We start from the raw sequence: 13,249 nt of genomic DNA on the forward strand, positions 1-13,249 counted from the left end.
CAGTGTTATGTTATGCCTGGAAAGCTGCCAAAATCTTGAGATTGTTGGTATTGTAGCCATGTTAATTGTAGGTAGCATAGCTACATCATTGCCTCAGTGATAGGATCATGAGAGATCTTTGACCCATTAAAATATCCAGAGAGCTGCGTTCCTTTTGTGTGTCTTATGTTGCCAGATTAATGGAATCTAACACAATGCCATCATGTTGTTATTCTTTGTGATTTAAAAAAAAACAGAAAAGTGGAAGAGATTCCTGTTAATGTACAATACCGAAACAGGTCTTTTAGCCCATTGTTTGCCCTGATCTTGATTACAACCCAAACTAATCCTCCATACCTTGCCTGTTGGATTTTCAATCTAAGTGCTTTTTAAATGTTGCTATTGTATTTGCTATTGGGGTTTTGAGAAGACTGATGAAAATATCGTGGAAGGACAGAGTAATAAATGAGGAAGTGTAGTGAAAAGTCGAGAAGAGAGCTGATGTCATCAGTTAGGAAATGGCAGATGGAATTTTTGGGACATGTACTGAGGAAAGAGAAACTCGAATATCTTGCAGTGAGGGAAAAAATTGATGGAAAAAAATTGTGGTTGACATTCACGAGTTGCATCAAGGGACGGACAGCCAAAAGTTTTGAAGAGGTTATTAGAACTTCTCAATTTAAAGGCAGACGGAAGGCCGTGTTTGCTTAGGTCATACAACATGGCACACGATGATGATGATGATTGTATCTTCTACAATTTCTCCAGCAGCATATGCCAGACGTTCACTACTGTCTGTGTCAAAAAAAAAAGTTTGCCTCCTTTAAACTTGCCCCCTCCCAGTCTATGCCCCTTATATTTGACATTCTGGGGGGGGGGGAGACTTGATCACCTTAACCTATCAGTGCCCCTCAGAACCTTATATACTTCTAGCAGACGGAAGTCTTCACTATTCACAGGAAGATCTGGGCTACTGAAAAGCATTGAAATGTATTTAAATCTTCAGCATGCAATAAAGATAAAGATTACCATACACCTTTGGAATATAGGAAGAAAATGGAGCACTCAGGAAAGTTATGTAGTCAGGGTAAGAACATACAAACTCTTTACAAATAGCAGTGGGAATTAAACCCCGACCTTACAGCAAGCACTGTATTAGCAATAGCCTTGTGCTAAACACTGTGCTACTGTGCCGCCTATAATCTTGAGCATGCAATAAGCTACAGATGCTAATAGCCAAGTAGCAAGCCTCATTCAATGTCATAAGGAAAGATGAGAAACACAAACCTATGCATATTAAATATGCTTCTTAGATCAGTGATGTGATAGCATGGTGGCATGTCACTGGACTACCGGCCCAAGATCTTGAATTTTGAAAGGAAATCCTGGGCTACTAAGCTCAAAACATTGACGTGGAGAGAGTCTAGAGAAGGTTCACAAGGATGATTCTGGGAACAAAGGGGTTAACATATGAGGAGCATTTGGCTGCTTTGGACCTGTGCCCACTGGAATTTAGAAGAATGTAGGGGGATCTCATTGAAACCAATCGAATGTTGAAAGGACTAGATAGGGTGGATGTGGGGAAGATATTCGGTGGAGGTATCCAGAACTAGAGGATACAACCTCAAAGTTAAGTGGCGACCCTTTAGAACAGAGGTAAGGAGGATTTTTTTTAGCTAGCAAGTAGTAAATCTGTGGAATTCTCTACCATAGACTGCAGTGGAGCCCAAGCCCATGAGTATATTTAAGGCGTAATTTGAAAGTTTCCTGATTGGTCAGGGCATCAAAGGATATGGCAAGAAGGCAGTATATGTGGTTGAGTCGAATCTGGGAATCAAACATGTTGGAATGGTGGAGCAGACTTGATGGGCTAAATGGCTGAATTCTGCTCCTACTTCTAATGGTATTACAATCTAATTTTTTTCACCTCCACAGATCCTGCTGTATCTGCTGATGTCCTGCAGCAGATTGTTTGATGCTCCAGATTTCAGTATCTGCAATTGGAATCAGAATCGTGTTTAATATCACTGGCATTTGTTATGAAATTTATTGTTATGTAGCAGCAGTACATTGCAATACATAATAATAATAAAAAAACTCTAAATTTCAATAAGTATATTTTTAAAAATTAAATTAAATAAGGAATGCAAATAGAGAGCAAAAAAAAAAGAGGTAATGTTTATGGGTTCATTGTCCATTCAGAAATCTGATGGTGGAAGGGAAGAAGCCATTCCTGAAATTTGTGTGTCTTCAGGCTCCTGTACCACCACCTTGATGGTAGCAATGAAAAGAGGGTGTGTCTTGGGTGATTGAGGTCCTCGATGATGGATACAATCTTTTTGAGGTGTCGCCTTTTGAAGATGTCCTTGATGCTGGGGAGGCTAATGCCAATGATGGAGTTGGCTCATTTTGCAACTCTTCAGCTTTTTCCAATCCTGTGCAGTGGCTCCTCTATACCAGATGGTGATGCAACCAGTAGCAACAATCTTCTTGGTACATCTGTAGAAATTTGCAAGAGTCTTTGGTGACATACCAAGGCTCCTCAAACTCCTAATGAAGTATCATTGCTTTTGTGCCATATTTGTAATTCCCTAGGAACTTATTTGCTCAGGCTGAATGCCACTCAGAAGGAGTATCAGATTCCCATGTTCAGCAATTTGCAGTCTGTTCAGTTGCCTTGAAAGAAGTTGGGTGACTGCTGAATACTATGTTGGAAAGGCAAAAAAATACCACAGTGAAGGATAGTGTTCAGAGGTTTCTTTCTGCAATCAAAGGTCTTGATGCAATTTTCTTTTAACCTTGGCTTCAGTTCAGAGTCATTTTGTAGAGAGATCAGTTCTTCATCCATCCTTCCTTTTAGTTCCTCATTACAAGTATTCAACAATGAATTTATTCCCTGATTTGGAATTTGGATCAAGAGAAGTTCCTGAAATCTCTCTGGCATGTCTTTGTGTGGCTCACTCAGGTGGGGAAAGCTTACTTGAAGATCACCATCTGGTATTCTTTCTTTCTCTTCCAACTTGGGGAGGCTCAGAAACTGGAGAAGATTATAAGGTCCAATTTATACTTGGACAGAAATGTGGAGTCGACTGATTTGACTTTGATAAAATTCACATAATTTCCTTGCAATTGAAGATTGATTTCTTTAAACTTTGCAAGTGATTCTGATAAATAAACAATGTTATGCCTAATACTCTTGAGTTGATTACTAAATTAATCATACGCGTTTTCAAAGAATTTTATCAGTTTCAAAAAGTGCAGAAAAGTATCTCAGGGAGTTTCCTTTTGAGAACCGTCTGATTTCTGTGTGCAACAGCAAGCATTCGAACTGTTATTTGTTATCAATACAAAGCTCTCAAAATAGTCAAGAATTCAGAGAGTGGGATTTAATTTTATTTACAGCTGTGATAACAGCATTTAATGATTGTACAGCCGATCACATAGTTTTTTTTGAAACAATATGTTGTCTGTGATTTATACAGAGAATGGTAAATATGCTAGGTACAGGTTTTTTTCCAAATTAGTAACCCCATGGTGGTGTTCCGTCATTGATGGTCCTCCATCTGTTGCAAAAGCAAGAATGTTGGTGAGAGGTATGTCCTTCCCATTGGAATGTTGATCACTGACCTCAAATATTGACTCCCCTTTGTATCTGTTTTTAGTTCTCTTGCAAATAACACCTCTTGAACTGTTCTTTCATCTTTGATAAAACAAAAATAACCAAGAAGCAAAGATTTGTTACCTGGCAAAGTTCATTCATCCAACTGCTGAGTAAATTCTGTTGTCCTAGGTATTTTGCACAGTGTATCTTCCACATTCTGAGACATCTCATCTAATTATCTGAACAGTGTTGTGCAGAATCACTTTAATTTTTTATTAACTTAATTATCTGGTTCTTATGCAAATCTATACTCAAAACCTTCCTTACTGCTGGCAGAATCAGTTGTTCTCCAATTGTACGGGGCTTTCCAGGTTTGGCAATGATCAATGAAATGTAGGAAGCACACAAACCTTCATTGTGTTGTTGGGAAGTGCTGCTGGATAGGTTTTGAAGTGTTTTCTATTTTTGAAAGTTTTCACAAAGTGAAGGAAAGGAAGTCAGGTTCTTATTCCCTTCAAATATTCAAGGAGCTTGAATGGTTTCATTGCTCTATTTCACACAACCATTTCACACTACCATTGATTGCTTGACGTTGGTATAAATTCATATTTCAGATAGTCCGCACCATATTGTCAACACTTCTTTTTCATTTAATCTGCTTCTGCAATTTTCATCCTAGACTAACAACCATGGTTAGTTGCCTATGGTTTAAGAACAGCCTCAAGCACTGGATATCAATAAATGAGAAAGTTTCTGGCAAAATCATAACTCAGGCAAAACCTCTCTGCCTAAGGGTACATAAGGAGGGGCAGTGATACCTCAGTTGGGCCTTGGTCTAGAGAAATGTGGTCAAGACCATTCGAAAAGGCAGATTATAAACTTTACCACATTGATCATATCCTAATTCACAGGAATTGCTTCACTGCCTGATTAGTGAATGGGAATTGTACTAGCTAACACCGCACTACAGTAGTGAGCAATAATAGTGTATGCTGGGCCCAGAAATAACACAATTTCTTCAGTCCAAATTTGTCATGCTATGCCAAGTATAGAAGTGTCACATTGCTTTTCAACAACTATAATGTGCTTCAAGCAAAATCTAAGAGAACGGTGGTTAGCAGGAGATAAAGTAATCATTGTAATCAGTTAAGAGCCATTGAGTATCAAATTCTTATAATAAGTAATTCATTTCTTAAATTAAACCTGTAATTCCCTCAGCTGCCCTGTTGCAATTGAGTATCCCTGTCCATGCCTAATTTTTTTCTTTACCTATTTATTAATTCCCACTGCCCCGGGGGGGGGGGGGGGGGTCATTATTGCCTACTTTGTGAAACATTGCTCTACGTCTATCCTCTCTGTCCAATTGTCTTTTCAGCATTGTAATTGAACCCACATCTTCCAATTCCTCTCACAGCTCACTCCATATGCCCATCCTTTTTATGTAGACAAAATGGCCATTTAGGTTCCCTCTTTAATCTCTCCCCCCCAATTTTTTTTCCTCATCATAGACCTAAACCCCAAGGAAAAAAGGCTGTGATAGTTAATCTTATTTATCCTCTCATGATTTTACAAACCTAAGGTTACCAGGTTCCTTCACCTTGTGAACCCTTTCTATACCTTTTCTAGCTCCCTGCACTATGATGAACAAGGCTGGTCAGTGTTCCAAGTGCAACCACACCTAGGTTTTATACAGCTGTATCATCAGTAATTGTAATGGAGTTCTGGTTTCCTTTCAGATCAAGAAGCGGCAACAAGACATAGTGGGATTCCTGGAGTCTAACAAGATTGAATTTGAAGAGATTGATATAACAATGTTGGAAGATCAGAGACTCTGGATGTACCACAACATTCCTCAGGAGAAGCAGCCTGCGAAAGGAAACCCACTCCCACCTCAGATATTTAACAATGATGCATATTGTGGAGTAAGTAGACGGGTGCGTTTTTACCAACTACAACATATTAAATAAAATTGCAGTCACTGTTTTTAAATCTGTACATTATGATTCAAAAATCTTGGTGGGTGGTGAGATATTTGTATTGCTTTGCTTTTTCATTTCTGATATTTTGTTGTCTTCATTCCTTTTTCATGTATGCCTATGCCTGAGGCTGTTGTGTAATATACTGAAGTTGTGTTAGCAAAATGGGGGAAACCTATTACTGAAATTGCTGAATTTAAAATAAACATTCAGTTAGTATTTAATCTAACGTAGGATGCACATTGCAAAAGGAGGTCATTTGGTTTCTTTTTGAAAGAATTATCCAATTAGTCTTCTGCCTCTACTCTTTCCTGCTGATAGTCAACAGTGGTGCATATTAAGGATCCAGGCTAAGCCCTTTACTCTACTCTCTCTGCACACACGACTCTGTGGCTAGGTGCAGCTCAAATGCCATTTATAAATTTGCTGATGTCTTGTCCATACTGCACCAACCACCACCACTCGGCTATAAACGTGCAGGTGCAGTGTGTGGTTAGGTGCCTTGCTCAAGGGCACACATAATGCCTTGGCTGAGGCTCAAACTAACGACCCTCAGATTACCAGCCCAAAACCTCGACCACTTGGCCACGCGATAACATGACTATTGTTGCAGAATTTCAGATGGTGATGAGGAGGCATACAGGAGTGATATAGATCAGCTGGTTGAGTAGTGTTGTAACAACAACCTTGCACTTAATGCTAGTAAGACAAGGATTATAGACTTTAGGAAGAGGAAATTGAGGGAAAACACTCCAGTCCTTATTGAGGGATCAGTTTATGGGTGTCAACATCTCTGAAGATCTATCCCAAGCCCAACAGCATATTGATGCAATTACAAATGAGGCACAAAAGTGGCTATGTTTCATTAGGAGTTTGAGGACTCTTGGTATGTCACCAAAGCCTCTTGCAAATTTCTACAAATAGTCCATGGAGAGTATTCAGACTGGTTGCATCACTATCTGGTGTGCAGGGACCAATACACAGATCAGAAAAAGCTGCAGTAAGTTGCACATTCAGTCAGCTCCATCATGGGCACTTGATGCCTCAGCAACAAGGACATCTTTAAAAAGTGATTCCTCAATAGACAGTATCCATCATTAAAGACCCCCATCACCCAGGACATGCCCTCTTCTCGTTGCTACCTTCAAGGAGGAGGTGTAGGAGTTGAAAGACACATACTCTTTGTTTTAGGAACGGCTTCTTCTGCCATCAGATTTCTGAATGGACAATTAACTCATGTAAATTCCCTCTCTAATTTTGTTTTAATTTTTTGCTCTCTCTTTACACTACTTAAATTAATTTTTATATATGTATTTCTTTAATTTTATTATTATGTCTTGTAACGTATTGCTACCACAAAACAACAAATTTCACCTGATATTAAACTTGGTTCTGGTTCTGAGCTCTACAACTATATTTCTCCACAAGATTCCTCTTTATTTCCTTCTTTTCCATCTGGTGACCTTTAATTTGTAATTTTCATACTACACGAATGATCATATTTTTTGGTGAAATGGTATAGGGAGGTTAAAGCTCCAAACTGAGTGGGCCAGCATTCATCTCAACTCTTTGGCTTTAGTTTTTTCTTCAGTCACTGAGCTTTGTGATATTTGGACTTATGCCATCCCTGATATTTCCAGCCTTTCAAATTTATAGATTGCTGTATCCTCCTGGTTGTCACTATTAATTTTCTGGCAGCTTTTACATTCCAAGGCAATAAAACTTCATTGCAGATCGCAATGAAACCAGTAAACACTGAGCAGTTCAGGGAGTATCCATGAAGATAGCAACCAAGCTTTTATGGTCAATGGCATTTTCTCAGAACTGTGAAAAGTTTTAGTGAGATGTGAAGGGATCTCTGGGATAGGAATCAATATTTTACAGATTGGTGCAAATGAGTTCTCTTTTCTGCCACTTTCATCCTATTCGCCTCCTCATGCATTGGATTACCACCTTTGATTCTTGCAATCTTCAATGAGTACTCACTGCCTAACAACCCTCTCTTTACCCTTAGCATTCTGCCCATCATCCTATGGTTCTCCCTTCTACCTCCATTGCACACACTCTCTCCTTCTTGTGGCACCTTTCAATGCAATTGGAGGAGAGGCTACTCTTTGCTGTTTTACTCTTCCCATCCTGTCATGCAGTGATCCAAACACCTCTAGCACTGCAAGTGGGGCATCAAGGTAGTTCCTGTTGCACAATTACATATCAATTAATTGAAAGCTTGCACGCAGGAGAAGGTTTTAGAAGCGATAGAGAGAGAGAAATGCACATGCGTAGACACCAGATCAATGCACGTGCACAGGCAACAGATCATCTGCAGTACTAAGGGGGAAGGGGGGGAAGTCATTGCTCTAAAGAAAATAGATCCATACATTACACTTCCTCCCTCTTTAAATTAATGCAATATAATATGTTATATGTACAAAACATTAAATTTCCCTTTCACAACCCATATTCCAAATAAAAATGCATTTACAGTAACAGTTCATAACTAACTTCACAGTTCTAAAGTAAGAAAATTTGCAGGTGCTAGAAATTCAAGCAACACACATAAAATGCTGGAGGAACTGAAACATCAACTGTACTTTTTTCCATTGATGCTACATGGCATACTGAGTTCCTCCAGCATTTTGTGTGTGTTGCTCACAGTTCTAAAGGTTCAGTCTTTGGATGTCACTCCGTTTCATTCAGGATAGTGCTGCTGGACCTGTGGAGTAGCATCAGGTTTGGTAGACGTCTTGTCAACGATAACTTTCTCGTAGTGCCTCTGGATCTGTGGAGTGACATTGGGTTTGGTAGGTGTCTAAGACAATGTTCTGGGTTTTCCATGTCATGTTGCTATCAGTGACAGGACCATCACTGAGAGGTAAGTCCCATGACTGTAATGTGACCATCTTGTTGGATGCACTTGACTCGGGCGTATTCTTCGGTTGAGCATCCAGTATCTGGTCCACATGACATTTCCAAGTCTGATCTCCAACATCCACTGTGTACATCAGTGCTCCAGTTCTTGTAGCTGTCTTACCGGGTGTCCACTTGTCTTCTCAGTAATCACACGCTGTGACTTCCTGTCCAGAAATGAAGCTCCTTGCTGCTTCACTTGGCAACTGTCTGAACTGTTTATTCTGCACTCCTCTCCAGAGGTCTGGTTCCTGGTGATATATGCGAGATCTCAGGGGCCTGCTCATGAACAGGATTGCATATGTTTGATTTGTCGCCATATGAACGGAGTTCCGATACACAAAAAGGAAGTTGTTTACTTTGTACTGTACAAAAATGTCTTTCTTGTCCATCGCTTTCATGGATCTTTTAGCTAACCCATTTGTTGCTGGGTGGTTAGAAAAATGCCTGATGCCACTGAGATTCACAACAACCAGGACTGTTGTTCTTCATACAGAGTCAGAATCCTTCTGATGTGTATTGTGGTCCGTTGTCACTCATAATTTGTTCTGATAAACTGTTTCTGGTGAAATTAGTCCTCAGAGCAGAGACAGTCTTGGCTGAGGTGATTGACTTCATTGGTATGACCTCTGGCCACTTTGAATATGCATCCACATCAATCAGAAACCTGATTGACTGGCTTAGCAAAGTCAATATGTACTCTTAGCAATGGTGACAATCGCCACTCCCACTGGTGTAACAGTGCTTGGTGGGGTGCATTTTGAACTTTTTGGCATTCCAAACAGCTTTTAGCCAAGTCTTCCATCTGTTTATCAATTCCTGGCCACTACACATAGCTTTGGATAAGACTCTTCACCTTGACTGTTTCCAGATGTCCTTTGTGCAGATTTTTACAAGGCCCAAGAATGACCTGAGTTGTGACATATTTTCCGGTTTGCATGCATGCATCAGTGTTTCAGTCTTCCCTTGTGACTTATGTACATGTCCACAATATGAGATCGCATTCTTGAAAAGCACACATTTTTCTCCCTTTGTGCACTGACCATACTCACTCAGCCTGGTAAGCAATTTACCAAGGTTTTGGAGGTGCTCTTCAACCTTTTTGCCAGTCATGAGATGTCACCAAGGTTCTGGGATATCTTGCACCACCTGGTTTACTGGTCTTTGCCAAATTGCTGGAGCATAGTGATGCCAAAAATGGAATTATTATACTGGAACAGTCCCTTGTGAGTGTCGTTTGTGAGGAATTTCCTGCTTGACTCCTCAATCTCCATTTGCAGATAGGCTTGTGACTAGTCAATCTTTGAAAACCTCTCCCTGTCTGTCAAAGATGTAGAAATATTGCAAATTGCAAATGATGGTTGGTTCAAAAAAAAGTCTACAGAAAGTGTCACAGACAAGGTCACATAGAGAGAGTGTGCAAAGCAGACAAAAAGTACAACCGATTGAAATGTCTCAAACACAAAAACTAAGCAAATCAACTTCCCTGGTATCATCCTCGAACAATTCTATAAGATTAATTAGACATGACCTACCATGCACAATGCCATGCTGACTGTCCCATAATCAATCCCGGTGTATCCAAATACTCATATATCTGGACTCTCAGAACACCCTTTGATAACTTTCTGACTACTGATGTCAGGCACACCATCCTATAATTTCCTGGCTTATTCTTAGTGCCCTTCTGAAACTACAGAACAATATTAGCTATCCTCCAATCCTCTGGTACCTCACCTGTCACTAAGGATGATTTAAATATCTCTGCTTGGGCCCCTGCACTTTCTGTGCTTGCCTACCAGGATTGGAGGGAACAACCTGTTACAGGCCCTAGGGAATTTGTCCACCCCGATTTGCCTCAAGACAGCAAACATCTCCTCTGAAATCTGTATGGGTTCCATGACCGTGCTGCTGTTTTGCCTCACTTCTATAGACTGTCTGTCTCCCAAGTAAAAAATCCACTTAAGATCTCCCTCATCTCATTTGGCTCCATAAATAGATTACTATTATGATCTTCCAGAGGACCAGTTGTGTCCCTTGCAATCCTCGTGCCTTCTTTTAGCTGTCCTGATTTCTTTCTTAAGTGCTCTTCTGCATTTATTGCACTCCTCAAGTACATCTTTTGTTCCTACCTGCTTACACCTCCTTTTTCTTCTTAACCAGGGCCTCAACATCCTAATTCATTATACAGAGGGCTTGAAGCTGCAGCTGGATGCACTTCTTGCAGGCGAAGTTGTCAGGAACACGGGAGGTCTCCCTGCCTCCCCACATCCTGCAAGAGGAAGCAATCAACTATCCTGCCTGGCATCCTGACTTCTCTAACCGTGCAATTACAAAGAAGGAAAAAATAAATAAACTGGAAAAAAATCTGCCTGCAGCTTTTTGTCTTTCTCTCACTCAAGCTTCTCTTCACTGAAGCCTCAAAATCCCCACTCTAACGCTGTCCGCTCTGACAAAGACTGTTTCACTTGCCACAGCCTTATTTTAATTTGTACTTGCTATCTGATTCTCTGCTGTTCAAACGTCAAAACTCCCGTGAAGCACTGCTTTTTAATGCACACTCATTGACCTGAATGACTTACTCCTTCCCTTGCTGCTGATCTCTGATCTGCTGCTGTTCTAATGCCAATACTCCTGTGATGCATTGCTTTTTAATGCACACTTACCGACCTGTTTTCTGCTGCAGCAGAAAAAGTACTGACTACTCCTCCCCCCTGCACCTACACTAGCAGAAGCACTGACTACACTCCACCCTCCCAACCATGCAGGCAAAAGCAGAAGCCCCAAGGAGTCCTTGATCTAGAGTTTATTCAATTCCATAGGTTCCGCTGGACATGCTGAGTTCCTCCAGCATTTTGTGTGCATTGCTCAGGAAAACAAGTTGTTCATTTACTCTGGGCAATGCCTAGGGAAGTCAGCTAGTGTTGAGAATATGATGGAAGTGGACTAGATAGGTAATGCTGGAAATTTAAAGCAATAGAATATTCTGGAATTGCTCAGCAGGTTAGGTCAGGCTGCAACTGTGGGAAGAGAAAGAGAGGCTATGTTCCAGGCTCTATATATTTTGTTATTAATCTTCACAAATTGGTAGGTACAGGAGCCAAGTAACCAACCAGCATGTCTTTGGGGGATGTGGGAGGATCTCAGGGCACTTGGAGGAAATCCATCCAGCCATGCAGAGAATGTAAAATCTCCAGTTGTACAGCACTGCAGGTCAGAATCCAACCGAGAAGCAACTGTGCTGCACCATCCTCCTACCCCACTGGAGACATTCTGGCAAAGGCTCATAATCCTGAAATGTTTCTCTCTCCGCGATGGCCATGTGACTTGCTGAGTTTCTCCAGTACTTCTGTCTCTATTGGAGTTCATGTATTGCGGATTTCCTGTGATTTACTGTGATTTATTTCTTGTTCTTTAAAACTGCCTGGGAGCTGAGCACAGATGTTCTATGCTGAAAATCCATTAGATGTCGTGACCTGAACAAGAGTTGTGTGTAATAATTTCCAAACCTACTGAGCACATAATGTTTTTTTCCCTTAATTCTTATGTGATTCAGTGAGGTATTTGGGAACTGGATGCAGAGCCAGAGAGGAGAGATTGGGCAGTACTCCCTATTCATGATGCTGTAGTTCTCAGGCTTTAGCTAGCTAGTGGTTAATTTTAGAAACATATTAAAAAAAACAATCCCAAGAGATGACAGACACACATTTGATTAGCTCTTGCAAGCTTTGCTTTATTTTATATTACGATTAGAATACAATTTGGTAATGTGTGCATCCTCTTCTAAGATTATGAGTAAAATTGATAAAATCACAAAAAAAACAAAGGAGCTTGTGACAAAGAAGAATCTGAGTTTCATAGGTCTAAGTCAGGTCCTTTTTAATGAGGCTTCAATAATGATTGTAATGAAGTCAGCGCTCACCACCAAATGGTCTCCCAGAAGCCTACATACCACATTGTTCATTATACAAGGATAATTATCAGTTGCCATGTTACTTCTTTGTTCCCACAGAGAACCTGTATTCATTTCAATGACAAAGCCACTCACTCCAAGTCTGTTGTTGAATCCAAATGGATCCAAAATCAGTTGTCATAGTTGGAGTCTGATGGGAACCTTGTATGGTAATAGGAACTGAAAATACAGTTACATACTGGACAGAGCTTTCCAAATATAAACCTTTAACAGATTAAACAAAAAAACCCATCCTGTGACAGATCATGGATGTATTTGTGTGTAAGAATGAAGTTTATAAGAATGAAGTTTCCAAGAATTCAGTTTAGTGCCAGAAGTCAGCAAAGTTCTTACATGAAGGAATGCTGTCATATTTACATAATAAAGAAGGGGAGGACCCACATTCAAGATTTTTAAAAAGTTAAATAGTTTAAATTGTTTTTTAACTTCTCATAGAGTCGTAAAGCATGGAAATGCATCATTTTGCGCACCACGATTTGTACTAATTCCATTTTCCAGCACTTGATCCAATCCTTTCAATTCCTCGGCCATTCAAATGCTCATCTAAATACTTCATAGATGCTTTTTTTTTGTAATTCTACTTCCACTGCTCACTCATTTGCTCTGGGGAAACAAACCCAGTCTTTTTTTCAAATTTGGAACACTCTGTCCCTGTCAATTCCCAATGAACCTCTCCAGCACAATCACATCTTTCCTGTGTGCTGCATTATGCTAGTTTTCCAGTAGTGTTCTTTAGGAATAGTCAGTAGATATTCGCAGCTCCAGCTATGGTGATTTTGTTGATTATGCCTATCCTGAAATTTTGATGGAACA

At 40.1% G+C, this 13,249-nt stretch overlaps 1 protein-coding gene across 2 annotated transcripts in view; it reads left to right on the forward strand.

Annotated features, from left to right (window-relative positions):
• sh3bgrl2 (SH3 domain binding glutamate-rich protein like 2) overlaps positions 1-13,249 on the forward strand; it is an 89,007-nt gene that overhangs the window by 41,270 nt on the left and 34,488 nt on the right. For both annotated transcript variants that reach the window (XM_059982364.1, XM_059982366.1), the window contains exon 2: positions 5,317-5,502. In XM_059982364.1, the coding sequence (XP_059838347.1) occupies positions 5,317-5,502 (186 nt within the window). The remainder of the gene's footprint in view (positions 1-5,316; positions 5,503-13,249) is intronic.

The sequence above is a fragment of the Hypanus sabinus genome, chromosome 10 (assembly GCF_030144855.1).
Source record: "Hypanus sabinus isolate sHypSab1 chromosome 10, sHypSab1.hap1, whole genome shotgun sequence".
In the NCBI taxonomy this organism is placed as follows: Eukaryota; Metazoa; Chordata; class Chondrichthyes; order Myliobatiformes; family Dasyatidae; genus Hypanus; species Hypanus sabinus.